Genomic DNA, 17,125 nt, shown 5'->3' on the forward strand with positions numbered 1-17,125 from the left:
TTCTGCACAACGCCAATCTTCCAGCGCCGTTTACGATCTGAACAAATCAAACGCACAAGATACGGACCGAAGCTTCTCCGGTTTGTGCCAATGTGCGTAGTGAAGGGCGAGATGGAGAAAAAACGCCCCGCTAACAGATCATGAAAACACGCACAAAGAAACGTGAACCTCTTCACAATCGACTGGATGTGAGAAACACGCGATGCTCGTTTGATTTAAACTGCCAGATGAATGTAACAATGCAGCTTTATTTCAGGGGGGGTTGTTTTGATCGTCCCTCTGACTCAGCATCTCCATCTTCTCAGAAATAACACGAGACACAGCAGACCGACAACAATCAACACATCGTAACCAACAGACAGGCGTTCGGCTCTAAGACATGCAGCTGAAGGTGTTTTTACCTGAAAACAAGCCGCTGGTTGTTCGGTGATGAGGAACCTGTCTCTCCTCTGATCCACAGCAGAAACAACACTAATGCTCTGCTCCCGATGTGTGTGTGTCTCTCTCTCTCTCTCTCTCTCTCTCTCTCTCTCTCTCTCTCTCTCTCATTTAATTCAATTCATGTCACTGGCGTCACGTACTGATACAAAACACTAAAGCACAAACGGAGCAACAGCACTTTCTAAAAATACATTAATTCATACATTTCTGTGATATGGAATTTTTCAAACAAAAATGTTTCCAACTGGCTGCCACTTGAGTAAACAATCACTCAGTGACCTATCAGTGAGAATTATTAATTAGGAAAAGCATTTGTCAATTGTTCTGCTTTTTATTAATTTGTGACAAGGTAGGAACTATAAACAACACTGTCCCAACTGCCCCTAACTGGATTCATGCTACCAACAACAATTCTAATCTGATAGGCCAGAAAATAAGCTTTCCAACAATATATTTTTTTGTTTGTGGATATCCTAAAACAGTATGGTAGACGAAAACTATTAAAGGTGCCAGAAATGTAGATTTCAAAACTGTGAATAAAATGTAAGTCATACACTCTAAATTATTTCACCGTAAATTAACAGTAACTTACTGGCAGCAGGGACGCCAGTAAGTTACTGTTTTTTTACGGTACACTACCGTAATTTACTTTTACTGTATCATACCGTATACTGGATTACGGTACGTGATAGTTGGATAATTGGGTTTTACCGTGATTTTACGGTATATGCCAGAATGTTACCGTTTATTTACAAAGGGTAATACAACCCGCTACTTTTGCATTTAATTCCCAAAAATTGAAAGAACAACAATAGACATTCAATACATAATAGTTGCAGTTTATTACATGTTCTCAAATAATAAAGGGACATTTGTATTACATCACAAAACTCACAATGTACTGCATGTTTAGAAGAAAACTGTTATGGTCGGTTTATCCTGGACCCAAACGCAGACACCGGGACAGCAGAGTAGGTGAAAAAAGAGTTTTATTTTGCTTGTCTGTGGAGCTGGTGGAACATGCAGGTGAAGCATGCAGGTGGAGCAGCGAGGCGGTGTGTGCGGCGGCGTCTGGGCGGCGACGTGGCACGGGACTCGCTGAGGCAGAGGGAAAACACAAGTTAGTTAAAAATGTCAAAAAGGCCAACTTTCGCTAAGAGAAGACTTAAACTCAAAGGGGCCGAGGTGTAGCTACCACTGAGTTGAAGGAACAATCTGACGATGAGACTGCAGGAAGCCGGGGTATTTAAGCTGAAGGTGATGATGGTGTAATTGTTGTCAGGTGAGGAGATGAGCCCAGGTGCCGGATGATTGCAGCCGCACTCAAGCCACACACACACACACACACACACAGACAGACAGACAACAGAGGGGAGACAAGCTGAGGTCACAGCAGAGCCATGACAAAAACTAATAAACCAATAAAATCGTTAATGACCAGCTTAACTGAACTCATTAGCATCAACAGTATAACATTGAATTAAAATAGTATCAAGAACAGTGTAATAGAACTGCTTCACAGTCTAGCTTGATAACAAGTCTTATACACATTTATAGTTAATTTGAACAGCATGAACTCACATGAATGAAACAATAAGGAGAGAGAACACCTTAAAGAGGACTTGACTGCAGCGTCTGGCTAGTTTCCTCAATCTCTGATGACGAGTGACTGTAAACAAACAAAATAAAAACTTTAGAAACACAATGTTCTGAACTTCTGGAAAGTTCTATGACATCCAGGATAAACAAAAGAAGCTTTGGGTGTGCAGCTGTGGGTTTGCCTGTGCCTCACACATGTTAACATATCAATGTAAGTCTTTGTAAAAAGCTAATAGGCCTACAAGAATACCATACAGTTTAAATGAACAGACTATGTGATGAGCTGATTACGTTAGGTGAAGTAATAAAGCTAAGACGATGGACCACAATGGACTAACGTTCAACACTAAAATGAGTTTGATCTGGTCTTAATGTTGCTCCTGGAATAACACACACACGGGTAACGTTACTGTTAGCGTTACCTCAACTGTTCATCGTCTTGAACACGTCGGTGATCTCTGTTCTCCTCTCCCTTTTGATAATCGTCCTGTTTGCGGTCCTACAGTTCAATAAGAGCACAAGTAAACACAAGTTAGGTTACTAACGTTACATCTTAACACTGTAATTGGTGATTCACTTTATTTATGTTAACTTAACTTGCTATGCTGTTAGCTAGCTAACCTTTCTAAGGCTAATTGAGCTTGAGCTAGCTAACGTCACAGAGCTAACGTTAGCTCCACCAACATTAGCAACCTAATGTAATGAAACAGACCAAGTGAAACATTATCTGAGATGTCAACAATTCAATAATCATGAAGACAAAACAATACTAGAGACTTTGAATTTGAATTTCGGATGATAACTTACCTTGGCTCCTCGGTCTCCACATGGCTGTCGCTCAGAAGGATGAACTGAAGCTGTTGTGTCCAAAGTCACGTTCAGGAGCAGTCGGTCACGTCTTGTCACTCAAAAATGACTTTTAGGCAATGAGCAGTTTGAATAATAAAAATATTCTATCGTCATTACAGACACATTAACCTACAATAGACAGTACGATGTAGATGGATCGTGATTCACTCAACTTGTATAGAGAAGCGTGTATCCACCTCTTCACAAAAAATACTGTATCATGCTGTTAAATTGCGGTAGTCTGCTATTATTGTTAATTGACGGCATTAACTGTTAATTTACAGCATTGACTGTTAATTTACATGTGAGGATGAACATTTAACTGTATGTTACAGTTATTATGAAATACTGTAAGATACCGTTGAAAATCCACCGTAAATTTACAGTAATTCGTTACAGTGTAGTCAGACCCCGCTCTCCCCTATCGATAAACCATAAATGAATCAAAGGAGTGCTGTTCAATGCAGCGATATATGAAAACTACAATCACACCTGGTCATATATGCACCGTAATAGACGATGTTATTGAAAACTACTGAAGTTCCCTTCCTCAATTCTTTAATGCTATCTGATGTTGTCTTGGATTTCTACAACCGATGGTGATGATTTCAGCAGCACCAGAGGAGGCAGCATAGTGTACAGTAAGGCCTCCTGTGGGGGCGTCATGGTTGAGACAGACCTGATGAAATACTGAGCGGAATTTGATTTACAATTTGAGTTGGCTTATATCTTATGGAATGACATGGCTGGTCTGAATGTTTATGATGCAGTTTACTTTGTGTGCTTGAGGGACAACCACGTGACGCATGAATCAGCAAAACTATGCTGAAGTGTACAAAAAGGCAACTCAAGTGTAACACTGCTTGGAGGATTCATAACTCAATGATGCTGGTTGGCAGGAAGTGGAGAGAATAAAGGCAGAAACTGTCAAGGCCTTTGCTGCTCTGGTGGCCTCCAATCAGACCAAAAAGGTGGAGCCGATTGAGCTTATGGAGGAGACGCAGAAAGCAGCAGAGCGATGGGCCGAAGCACCAATCAGACAACCGTGGCTGGAGATCGTCAAGAGAACAGTTAGATGGGTATTAAGCTGAGGAGCTTTTAAAGACAGAGGACAACTTTAGACTCCTTCAGAGTCCGCCCATCAGTTTCCTCACCTTCAAGCAAAGAAACACCGCTTTCCAGAGCCCAAAACTCTGTTCACTCAACCAACAGATGGAGAACAAAGTCAATCTGGTAGATAAAGAGGAGCCAGATGCAGACAGATGCAGACAAAAATGTATGGAAAACTATACAAGAGCATCTGGGGACAAAAATTACAAGGTAAATTGACAGCGGTGTATATTTGGAGCAGTCAGCAAGTTAACAGTGTACACCAGACTGATGATGTGATTAAATGATGGTACTTTAGTGTTTGTATGTAATAGTACACAATATAACATAGAATATGATACAAAATAGCAACATATTCCCACAATATAGTACATTACATATGGTTAAAGGTAGTATATAATACAACATAATATAGGATAATACAACAATGTAACATATAATATAATATTAAATACAAAAAAACAGTATAGTATGGGTATAATATAGTTAAGTGTAGAATAATATAATATATATATATAGTAAAATATATAACAGAATTTATCTTAAAATATAATTTATATTTCCCGTAGTTGTTATGTTTGAGAATAGTTTTGTTTTGACATTTTTTGTAATACAGGTGATGTAAGTGAGCAGTTTGGGCATTTTGCCATCAACCAACTTGGACCTTTCATAACGCAACCGAAGGTCAGGCTCACTCTTGCTCCTGATTGGGCTGGACGCTGTACCGCCCGCCCTCCTCCTCTCCATGTGGCCTGTAGCAGAGGCGGCTCTGGCCTCTCGCTGCTCTGAGAGCTCCTCCTGCTTGTCACTCAAACCAGCCCAAGCCAATCAAATACTTTTGTCCTTTTCACGTTACATTCGCCGGGCATACTGTGCTACAATCCAACATGTCGGCTACGCCTGTGTTCCCCATGTGTGTGCGAGCAAGCCGGGGCCTCCTGAGGCTTAGGAGCGGGGCGGTGGGTGCCTCTTCCCTGGCTGTGGTGGACATAATCCGGACTCTCTCCACTGACAAGCCGCCGACAGGAACGGGCAGTGCGACGGGCGGACTGGCTCAGGCTATCCTCCAGCAGCAGCAGCAGCAGCAGAGTCAGGTGGGACGGCTAGCCTGCTTATGTGCGCTCGATTTGTTTAACGTGTCAGCAATGTTGGCGGGGAGAGCGAATGCACTGCAACTCTTGGACGTAAAACCCCGCCCAGACAAGTTGGCCATGTAGCTCAAATCAGAGCCACTTTTCTGACATTTCCAGCCTCAGGTTTAAGCTAAAAGCTGATTTACACCTAAACATTAAGCTATCAAACAGAGAGTGGCAGACCGTATTGATTATATATTGCCAGTCATGTGTCACGATGAATGTCAACTTCATAAATATTACATTTCAGCTCCATCTGCGTGTTTGCTGAATGAATGAACCTAAGATTAGGGAAGCTAACATGTTAGCTAGCTAATGTTAGCATGCGTATTACTGTAATTGGTAGGTTGGTTGACTTTTTGTATCGCCTGGGAGGGACACGTTAGTTAAACAAGTTTACACCTGAGCCCAGTCGGTACACTTCCCTACAAAATAACCAATAACATTAGGTGTGGTCTGTGGCTCTGGTAAGCTATGACGGTTAGCATGTAGTTAGCATCAATCTAACCTGTGCCTCTTCTCTCTGGCTCATTGCAACGTTTAGGCTGCTGCTTTTATCAGCTCCTCAGAGATACTGAACCAAACGCCTTTGACGAAGCGACATGTTTAATCTCTAGCAGCTGTTAGTTACACTGACTGTGCTGGAAAGCCACGGTTTGTTTGGTTTGAAGGTCAGAACAGACTCTCACCCCCTCCCCGCGTTCAGTTAAACCTTTACCGGAAACGCAGTTCTGCAGCACACGCACACACACACACACACCATGTGTTCCTGACATGCTGTTAAAACACGGGAATGACACGGGTCACCTGTTAACAAACCTGACAGCAACACTGACTTCACACCACCGTTCAGAGGTCTGGAATCGGCTGCTCTAGATGTTTTTCTTCTGTCCTCCAGCAATGAACATTTTAACAGAGATAAAAAAAAAATATATAATTCAGACACCAAACGTTGTTAACATTTGAAAAAGTTTTGTCTCGGGATGCACCCATACCGATATTTGGTATTGATCTGATATTGACTGGATCGAGTATCCGTGACAATAGTGCTGATCTATTCAATTCAATTATGCTATACATTATATTCATTCCTTTTTAAGTTTTGACCAAATTGTTGATGCGTTCAAAAAGGTTTGCGCTTAAACTGTAATTTCTGTATATTTTAAAGACTGTTCACCAAATTGCTGGTGCATGAATTATTATTTTAATAAGAAATAACAATTCAGCAAGTTCGTTGTATTTATTTGTTGCACAAAGTAAGGAAAGCACTGTTTAAGTCAGGCCTGATGTTGCATTACACATGAGAGAATGATCCCAGTCACTTCCGCACAGTGAGGCATAAAGTTTATTAATAGAACGCTGGTACTGGAGCGCTACTTTGTATCAAGCCCAGGGGACGGGACTGAAAAGGGTCAGAATGGTGCATCCCTAATGTTGTCCCCAAAGTAAGAAATGATTCAAACTTCCATTTAGTCGATGTCCCCACAGTGTTGCATGTACGGGGACAATACTGTTTGAACTTGGATGTTGAATTTGTTTTCCAGTCCTGCAAAGTGCACGTGACCATCAGTCATTATTGCAGCACATCGGGGCAACTGGGCTCTTCATATTTAGAGTTGGTGCTTATTTCTCTGGGCCCTCTGCAGTCTACTCAGGGGTTACATTGAAGAGGGTTAGACTGAGATCTGTCAGTCCACAGTATGTTCAGCTGATATTCCAACAGTGCTAACTAACACTACACCAACCTTCTATTTCTATTGGGAGGTTTGAAGAAGAGCTTTGCTAAAGCAACACGTTGCCTCTTAATTCCAGCTCGTTATAAGCTGTTTGTTTTGCACTTGGCAGTGAACAGGACACCTATTTAGATGCTAGGCTTCTAGTTTCTTTTACCAGTGACTGCTGATTTCTTCTGTTCTTATTCAACTGTTGCTCAGAGGGACCTTTGTCTCTTTCGGTCGTGGCTGCTTGAACCATTGTACAGTGTTGTGTTCTCCCTGTACTCTGATAACTCAATGCAATGATGACTTTCTGCAACCTACAATCATGAAACACCTTTCAGATATATAGAATGGTCCTCTCAGACGTCTGACACACTCAAGCTTTAACAGTAGTGTAGGCCTAGCTTTTTATTTGTTTGACAATAATAATAAAAAGTAACCACAAATATAATGAGTAGTAATAGCAGTAGAAGCACCAATAATAGCAGAATAATGCTGACTACTAATAATACCAGCAGCAGTCGATAATATAGTATAATAATGATAATAAAAGTGGTAAACGTAGCAGCATATGAATGTAAATGGGACTACTAGTAAAAGTAGTAGTAGTGGGTGTCAGGCAGGGCAGCAGTAAGCACCACCACGGTCCAGGTATCACCAGCATCCAGGATGGTTAATGATGGTCAATCTTTTTTTATTTTACCAGGGGCAGCCTCCTCCTGAGGGAGGCGAGGGCGAGAGGGAGGGAGACCACACGGAGGACAAGAAGCAGAAGGAGAACACGGCCTACGCTAAGAAGATGGTGCTACGGCTCGCCGGACTCATGGGGGTTGGCGGAGCGGTCGGCATGGTCTATCTATTTGGTGAGTGCTGAAACGTTTGAGCGTCTACTGTCCTTTTTAAAACCTCCAAAGAGAGTGTGTGTCATTTAAAACTAGAAATATCAGCTGAGCTCTACTCATTATGTCCAGAGACTAATGTGCTGCTTTAGCCTCAAGCAGACTGATGTGCAGACCTTGGATTAATGCAAATAAAGGAGTCAAACATCTGGCTGTCAGTTGATCCGAGTCTCACCGCTGTGACCTGAGAGTGAACCCACAGCTCGTGATCATCATGAAGTGACGTCTTTTTACTTCTCATCACTTCGTTTAATCCGGGACTGATCTTGAAGCCGTTATGTTCCGGAGTGAATGCTAACGGTTCATGTGTGTTTCTGGGTCTGGAGAAGTTTTGAAATGATTTGTCAGTTAATGGATCAGACAAAATCACTGTGACATAGATTGCATTAGTTTCTAGTTTTATGTAAATTGAGTTGACAAGCAGAATTTTAACAATTTTGTTTAGCAATTAATTAAATCACTTAAAAATAATCATTAGTTTATAATCTCAGATTATTACCCCCCTCATTCGGCTCTGTAATTAATTATTCATTTTTACTCACAATGGCCCTAATACGCTGTCATAATTAGACTATCAACAGAAAGTTATGCAGCAATTTTACCAGATAATCTATTAATGTTGGTAGTTTTTAAAGCCAAAATGTGCACTTTCCATCTTTTCAGCCAGGATCTGCTGATTTCTCTGCGTTATGTATTTTTTATTTATTTTTTAAACTTTTTTTTAATTTCTTTTTTTTTCAGTTGCTGTTGCACTGAACAAAAAACGCGACAAAACATCGTCAATGACAAAAAACAAACAAACAAATAGACATAAAAATGAAAGAAAAAAAAGAAAGTAAATAAAAATAAAATAAAAGGGGGGTCACCATTCACTCTTTACAAACATTTTTCTATTCTTTTCAGGTCACCTGAGAACACTACTCATCTTTTCCTTTTGTCCATTTTCTCCAGCGTTGATCGTGGATCCCTGCTTTGATCCTTAGAAAAAGAGTCAATTTTTCCATAGAATATATTTCCTCCACAATGTCCAGCCACTGTCCTGGGCTTGGAGGGTCACTTTTCAACCAGCTCCTTGTGATGGCCTTTTTACAAGCGAGTGTCAAGATTTTAAAGAGGTAGAAGTCCTTTTTTTTGAATTATGTCACCAGGTATCATTCCCAGGTACACAATCTGGGGGTCCCTGGGAATCTTGTAACATAGAATCTCCTCCAGAGTCTGAATAACCCTGTCCCAGAATGCTTGTATTTTTATACATGTCCAGAAAATATGTGAGTGGTTAGCATTCATCTGCCCACACTGTCTCCAGCATGGCTGCTCTTTACCCAACTGTTTATATTTTATGTGGGGTGTAATAAAAAAGCGGATTAAGTTCTTCCAACCGAATTCCCTCCATCTCCTAAAGCTGGTGGATGTTTGTTGCCTTCTACACATGGAATGCCAATCACTCTTCGACAGTTCAACGTTCAGTTCTACTTCCCATTTCAGTTTTACATATAGTGTGTTTCTTCCGTTTCATTTTTGTAAACTCCTGTACAGTTTGGAAACCAACTTTGAGGGGGTTTGTTTGTATGCACTTGTCAACACTTCAATTACTTCATTACCTTCTGATGAAACCCCTTTTTTAATTTCTGTATCATAGAAATGTCTTAGCTGTAAATATCTAAACAGGTCCCCATTTTCTAAATTAAATTCTCTTTTGAGTTTTTCAAAAGTTTTAAAAGTTTTTCCCTCTATGAGTGTACATACCGCTGTTATCCCTTTTTCTCTCCAGCGTACAAAAGTATTATCTATCTGTCCGGGTCTAAACCTGGGGGTCTGAGAAGGCCAAATCAGAAGTTTACTGTCTCCTTCCAGTTTGTATTTTTTGACTATCTCATTCCAAATTTTCAGTGAATCTTCTAAGATGGAATTTTCTCCCTTTTGGTCTGTATATTCTTTTCCACCTAGCCTGGCCTGAGGTTGAGCTTGACCCAGATTTAGCTCAATGTGTTTCCATCCAGCTTGATATGCCGTGGAGCACCAATAAACAATGTACCTCAATTGGGCCGCGTAGTAGTATTCTCTGAGATTTGGCAGTGCTAGTCCTCCGTTTTCTTTGTCAATTTGGAGTGTCTTAAATTTTACCCTTGGCCTTGCTCCTGCCCAGATAAACCGGGATATCTGTTTGTCCCATGCTGTAAACTGAGATTCTGGGATTCTGACTGGTAATGATAAGAAGAGGTAGAGCAACCTTGGCAGTACATTCATTTTCACCACCTCAATTCTTGAACTAAAGTCCAGTACTAGTGTTGACCATTTTGTTATATCTTTCTGTATCCTATCGTTTATTATATTGTAGTTTGTTTCATATATTTTGTTCATTTCCTGAGTGATTAGCACTCCCAAGTATTTTATTGATTTTGCTTCCCACTTCAGTTTATATTTCTGCCTAATTGCCTTACTTGGTATGTAGTTAAGAGAGAGTACCTGTGTTTTTGTAATGTTCAGTTTATAGCCCGACATCTGACCATAGTCAGCCAAAATTGTCATAAGTTTGGGAATTGTTGAGTTGGGATTTTGGAGATAGGTAATAATGTCATCTGCAAAAAGTCCTATTATATGTTCCTCCTTTGCAATATTGATCCCTTTCAGCTCTTTGTTTTGTCTGATAGCCTGAGCCAGAGGCTCTATGAATATTGCAAAAAGGGAGGGGCTAAGGCAGCAACCCTGGTGAGTGCCTCTAAACAGCTTAAAACGACTTGTCAGATGGCTGTTTATTAGCCTGTTCTATAATGTGTAAGGTTCGTCTGATGTTATCCTGTGTTTGTCGACCTTTTATAAACCCTGTCTGATCTTCATTTACTAATTCGGGTAGAAAGTGTTCAATTCTTTTTGAGATTATAGATGTGAACAGTTTATAATCTACATTCAATATAGAAATTGGACGGTAAGATTCACAACATTCTTTATTTTTACCTTCTTTTGGGATGACTGATATCACGGCCTCTTTCCATGATGGTGGTGCTTCAGCATTGCTGAGTGTCCAATTTAAGGATTCTAGCAATACAGGGGCGAGGTCTTTTTTAAAGATTTTGTACCATTCCTTCGGAAAACCGTCACTCCCTGGGCATTTATTTGTTTTCAATTTACTAATCGCCAAGTCCAATTCTTTTTTTTATGATGGGGGCAGTTAATTCGTCGTTTTGTATTTTTCCTATGGAAGGAAGATCTAATGATGACAAGTATTGTTTAATGTTATCTTCATTGACAATCTTAGTCTGTAAGTATAAAGTTTCGTAGTAATCTTTAAAAATGTTATGGATTTCTTCAGGTTCGTAGGTTATCTTATTAGTTAAAGGGTCTCTGATCTTGTGTATTGAATTAATAATTTGTTGTTTCCTGAGACGTGCTGCTACAATTTTTGTTGCTTTCGGGCCTGATTCATAAAAAGTTTGTTTTGTGAATCTCAATTTCTTTTCTAGTTCGTCATTCAAGATGTTCTCTATTTGTTTTTTTAGTTCTTTTATCTGGTTTGACAATCCTTTGTCCCCATCTTTTTGTTGTTGTTTCTCTAGTTTTCTCAATGTTTTCTCTAATTCATCGTATTTTGTCCTCTTCATCTTATTTAAGTATGCTGTTCTTGAAATTAGTCTCCCTCTCACTATTGCTTTAACCGTGTCCCATACGATGGTTGGGCCTACCAGGCCATTGTTGTTATCTTTTATGCAGTCACCAATTTCTTTCTTAATCTCATTTAGAGCAGTCTCATTATTTAAAATGCTAATATTTAGTCTCCATAATGTACTCTTCGGTCTGTTATTCAAGTAAATTGTTAAATAGATTGCATTGTGATCTGATAAATCTGCTGATCCTATTGAGCACTCCTTCACCCTATGTCTGTCTGTAGTGTTCATTAGAAAATAGTCTAATCTGGAGTGCACCTGATGAGTAGCTGAATAGTGAGTAAAGTCTTTTTCTAGTGCGTGGAGGTTCCTCCAAACGTCGAACATTCCTATCTCTTTAATTAATAAGCTGATTTCTCTGTGTTATGTACTTAATTGAATATCTTTGGGTTTTGGGCTGTCGGACAAAACAAGCAATGGCAACTAATAAATATTTTCAGTATTGATCAATCTTCCGTTGATTTCCTCAATTAGTGGAACAATAATCGGGACAATAAGAGTCCCAGTTTTCCAGAGCCGTAAGGGACATCTTCAGATGTCTCTGTTTTATGTCTCAATAAGCAGAGAATGCTTTGGCTGTTATCAATTCATTTTCTGTCAATAGATGAATGAATTCTTCCAAACTCACCCTGGACTCTTGCTAATGGTAATGAGTGTCTTTGCTCATTCTGATACTTTAAATACCAATTGATATCAATTGAAAAAACAATTGATTATTTAATTGAGAGAAATCAAACTAATGAGTCATTGCAGCCCTACTTGCCAGAAAAAAACTATATGGTATTTTGTCTGAGCTCAGTTGAACAGATCCCCACCTTATCCATCAGTGACAGGATCGATGATGTTGTAAACAAGGGTGGGATTGGTTTATCGCTTCCTGTTTAGAAGGACAGCCCACAGAGGGGCGGAGCTAGCAGCTGTCAGTCAGAGGCGAGCAGCTTGTCTTCAGAGAAGAGTCAGACGGAGAACAATAAAGAGCAGAAAATACACAAGTGAAGTTAAAGTTTCCAGTGGGCGGCAACAGAAGTGTGTGATGTGAGCGAGAGTCCTCTCAGACAAGCACAGCTAGACGGGGACTTCCTGTGAGGCAGCGCAGCAGTAGCTCCATTTTTTTCCCTGTTCTATTTTATTTTCTGTTTCTCTGAAGTTTACGGAGGCAGTATTTGAAATGATGAGGCACTTTGCACTCTAATGATTTACGGCCACCTGCAGAGCAGTGGGCATGATGGAGATGGAATTACATTTTTATTTTTAGCATTTCAGAAACTACTTTAAAAGATTGGAGATGTGGGATCTCTAACTTCCAAAGTATTACTTTCTCCCACTTCTTTCCTCATCTCATCGCTATCATGGAATCGTCCTGTTGCACACGTGGAATACTGGAGTGGAATATGCTCTCTTTATGATTTGGATGGATATGGATTAACCCTTTAAGATATTCTGCAGACTATGGATTATACGCTGCGTCTTTCTGTGTGGTTTCCATGCAGATAGGTTTGTGAAATACTAACAATACTTGGTTTTACTGTTGACGTGCAGATAGTATTTACAGGTATCAGGGTTGCTTAATAACTGAATCTCTCCTCTCTGACATTTCTCATAAAACTGCCGAAATACTAATGAAATCTGTAAATAGAAATGCTTCAAATATTTTGGTGGTTTGCATGTCTGTCGTTTTTAGGAAAGTATGGAAAAACACGTGTTCTCTTGTGACTGTGTGTTGCTCTTGTCGTCATGGCGTTTTAAACCAGTGATTCATTCATTGTCACTTAATAGATCGACCACTGCTCTTTGTCTGTATCGATTAGTTTTCTCTTCATCAACTAGTTGATTCATCAGCTCGTCGTCTTTTACAAGGCTGGGTGTCATTTGAGAAGTTCCAGGACTAGTGGCGATACAAACCCAGAGATCCAGTGCTTCTTGTGATGCTTTCATCTAAACACTCGGGTGTCTTATTTGTAAGAACTTTGCCTTCAGAAATTGGCAAAATCTTGATTTAATCAGGAGCTATGAGATCAAATCATGAAGTCATTTAGTCTGATCAGACATTTGATGGCAGTGGTCAGTTCTTCAGTTTGTGGAGGAATTTTGATTGGTATTGACCTTCAACACCCCTGAGATCTCTACAAACTCGATGAAAAGGCTCCCCCTCAAGGCTACAGAGTCACATGACTCTAACAGTCATTCTATAGATACATGTTAACCTTTGAACTTGTGTGTAAAACCCTGAAGATTATTGTTGTATCACTTTAAAAAGGCTCACAGTGTTGTTGAAGCAAATTTCACAGATGATAAACTGTTTCTTTTTTTTTTAGGCACCAATTCAGTGGACGAACAAGGAAACATGGTGAGTTTTTACCGTCTCTCGCACGCACGCACACACACTCATATTTCCTCCGAGTGTGATTGTGCACACATCACCAGCAGTACCTGTGAGTGCCTGTGTTTTAAGGTGATGGGGATTTCAAAGCTTGTGCCCACACAGTGAAGACACATCCACCCATCTGTTCAGGCTCAAATGGGACCTTTTCATGTTGAGCCGAGCTGATGCGGCGGCTCATGTCGGCACGCTTTTGGCACACCGCTGTGAATTTCAGCCATCCTTTTTTTCTCTCTCTATTGCTTCCCCTTCAGATGTGTGGTGGTGTTTTGCGCACCTCTTAGGGAGGAGATCCTCTTCCTGTTGTATAGGACACCGTAAAGGACACACTTCACAGGCGGCCGTGACGTGTGGACGGACGATTGGGAGTGTGGGAAAGCAAGGAGCACACTTCTCTCACCATGTGTTCATTGTTATGCTGTGATATAAAGAGCAGCAGCACACTTGACGGGGAACTGAGACATGGCGTTTGTCTGAGCTGTGAGTTCGGGTTCATCAAAGAGCCCAATTATCCCAATCCACACACTAATGGCCAGCCTGAGTCAGAAATCGTCATCATTGGTAGCTCAGCTTGTGGCCGACTTTATTAAACAGTCACACTGTCAGTCAGATCACCGGTTAGATCTAGAAAACTAGCAAAACACAGAGCCAACAAACCTCCATATGAGATGAGAACCTGAAGAGAAATGTTATGGTTTGCTGTGTCACTGCTTTGGTTTCATTGTGTTATGCATTTTATAAACTACTTCCTAATTAAAGTAGCAGGAATTGGTAACAATTATATTCCTACGTTCATAATGAAACAATTTAATAAAAAAAATAATGTATATTTTTTAAATTAAATTGCATTTTGTTTTTGAGCATGGAAATGAATTCTTGACATTCAGTACACAGTGAAATAATGTTAAAGGTTACCGGAGCTTTCATCTGTGTGTCTGTTGATGGATGAAGTTGCAGAAAGCGAGCAAGTGGACCTTTTGAGATTAGATTATGTTGAAAATATCAGTAAGATGTTTTCATTTATTAACATCAATATCAAATAGTTCTGCACCAGTTTAATAAATATGAAAGATTCCTGTATTGATAAAGTTAGACTTGAGGTCTGAGGTATTCTCTGAGCAGCTCTCAGATCTGCTGTTGGAGGTGTTGGCCTGGGAAGACAGGCCACTTCAAAGGGCACACTTCTCTCACATTAGGGTCCCTTTGTTGGTACCAAGGAGCCTCAACGGGACAGGAAGGCTTCCTGCTGAGCGCTCTTTGTCACGGAGACTTTGAAGCCGTCGCCAGAAAGAAGTGAATTTTATTTTCTTGACTCGACCTCCTGCAGCAAAAAGACGGAGGAATTGAACTCGATAGTTTAATCATAAAATACTCCACCAAGATGAGTGCTGTCTCTGGGAATCACCCTGAACACAAAGAACCAGCTGGTAGCCAGCTGGACAAACCGTCATTATATATAAATGTCAAAATGTATTATCTTTAACAAAAGTTGCAGGGATGGGAATCCACTTTTCGGCGCTAAAAAGCAGAACAAAGGGTCACCGAAACAATCTGACCTGACTTTTATTTTTTGTTAGTCTGTTTCTTTTGAACCAAGTATGGGGCTTCGTGTCGCTGTCTGTGATACGAGGTGTGGATGTGGGAAAGATGGACAGTCCTTTGTCTCCGCTCCGTTCACTTCCGTACAGCCGGGGAGGATGGCTGCCTTCTTCAAAGAGCACACTTATCTCACCTGGACTTCCTGTCAGCAGCGTCCAGCTCAGACGACACACTTCTCTGTGCCGGCCGACCTGTGCACACTTATCTCGCCTCCTCACCCCGAGACTCTGTCTCGTCTCGGCTCAATGGGACGGGGACATGTGGCGTCGCTGGCGTGTGCCAGTGCTGTGTGGGAACCCAAGTTTACTTCAAAGAAAGCCCTCCACAGGACACTGTGTCAGTGCCGTGGGAGTGGGTGGTCTGGGTCTGAAGGTTGTTCGGCGTCTGCTTTGGTAATACAGTTACTATGCTGTTCATTCACTGTTTATTTTCACGGGGAATAGACCTTGTAGGTTACTAGTGGTGCAACGGATCATAACACTCACGGTTCGGATCAGAGTCACAGATCAGATCAGCACCAAAGAAAAAAAGGGAGCAAATATAACTTTTAGAGATCCCTGATCATGTTTTTAGCCGCTGATACTAATTGCAGATCATTGATGATCCATATTGTTGTTTGATTATATCAGCTGGTCTACAAGGCTCCTTTTGCCATCGTCCCAAAGATCATTTCAACCACTCAACATCAAACATTCTAAATGTTATCCTTTTACATTGTTATAGTCACCTATAGTGTTTGTTTTTCATCATGAAAATACACAATTCAAATGATAAAGAAATGAAAGATTGTATTTTATTGATTAAAACAAATCTTGTCATTAGTAGTTGTAATGATGTATTATAAGCTGCTTATAGCTAGTGTTAACAGCTCATAATTCATCTCTAATATCTATTTATGTTGTGAAAACATCTCCTTCAAACAACTGGATTTATTCAAGTTTCTCACCAACACTACATTTTACAGATCACATGTGAACACATCATGATAACGTTATAATTTACCTTCACTCAATACTCATTTTCACTGAACAGAGCCTGAACGCATCATAATGTAACTGAACAGAACCTTCATTCTCCTCCGTCAGTTCAAACACTGACTGGTTGTTTACAATGTAACATGATCAGAGATCAGAGACTAGAGAAACATACATGACGTCCTGATCACATAGTTCACTGAGTATTGGTGGATAAAGATGTCAGTAAAACTTTATTTCACTCTGTGATGGTTAACGTAAACTGTGTCATTAATCCGGAGTTCACATGCGTGGTGAACCGTGAGGTCGGTCCGTACGGATCAAGGATCGACTATGGTTCGTTACACCACTACACTACCTACTTACTAAAGTAAGACCAAGGTGCACTTTGCCGTCACCTCTCTGCTGTTTAGAGCAGTTACAATGTCAACTACAGCTGAAACAATAAGTCATTTAATTAAGTTAATTAGTGAATGAGGACTGCAACTAAAGACTATTTTAACTATTTGGCCGGTTCAGAGCCTCCACACACCACCCAGAGAGAGAGTGACTTCATTCTCTGCTCAGCTTACTGCACTACGTCTTTAGATCCCCAATATGCTATGCTAACGCCCTGAATGTCATGCAGAGAGCCTTTCTATAATTCATGCCATAAATCAGAATGAAAGGAAACACAAGTTTAATTTATTTGATTTATTGAACAGAAATTGGGAAAACAATGGAACCAATACATACATATGTGCATTTTTCCAATATTAGGG

General features: G+C 40.4%; 1 protein-coding gene and 1 long non-coding RNA gene across 4 annotated transcripts in view; one reads left to right on the forward strand and one right to left on the reverse strand.

Moving 5' to 3' along the window:
* Window positions 1-1,264: 1,264 nt before the first annotated feature.
* On the reverse strand, window positions 1,265-2,076 carry LOC142931515 (uncharacterized). The gene is made up of 2 exons (XR_012947357.1): window positions 1,637-2,076; window positions 1,265-1,539 (listed from the first exon to the last, which is right to left on the reverse strand). It is a non-coding gene; the product is annotated as an uncharacterized LOC142931515 (long non-coding RNA).
* A 2,777-nt stretch (window positions 2,077-4,853) lies between these two features.
* Window positions 4,854-17,125, forward strand: part of timm50 (translocase of inner mitochondrial membrane 50 homolog (S. cerevisiae)) — a 38,342-nt gene continuing 26,070 nt past the window's right edge. Inside the window, exons 1-3 of one of the 3 annotated variants that reach the window (XM_076075451.1) lie at window positions 4,854-5,093; window positions 7,557-7,713; window positions 13,727-13,758. In XM_076075451.1, the coding sequence (XP_075931566.1) occupies window positions 4,887-5,093; window positions 7,557-7,713; window positions 13,727-13,758 (396 nt within the window). In that variant the 5' untranslated portion in view covers window positions 4,854-4,886. Of the gene's footprint in view, window positions 5,094-7,556; window positions 7,714-8,348; window positions 8,865-13,726; window positions 13,759-17,125 lie in introns of those variants that run through there. The other 2 variants (XM_076075453.1, XM_076075452.1) reach the window with 2 other exon arrangements.

This window comes from Anarhichas minor, unplaced genomic scaffold (assembly GCF_050575085.1).
Source record: "Anarhichas minor isolate MPS153535 unplaced genomic scaffold, ASM5057508v1 ptg000052l, whole genome shotgun sequence".
In the NCBI taxonomy this organism is placed as follows: Eukaryota; Metazoa; Chordata; class Actinopteri; order Perciformes; family Anarhichadidae; genus Anarhichas; species Anarhichas minor.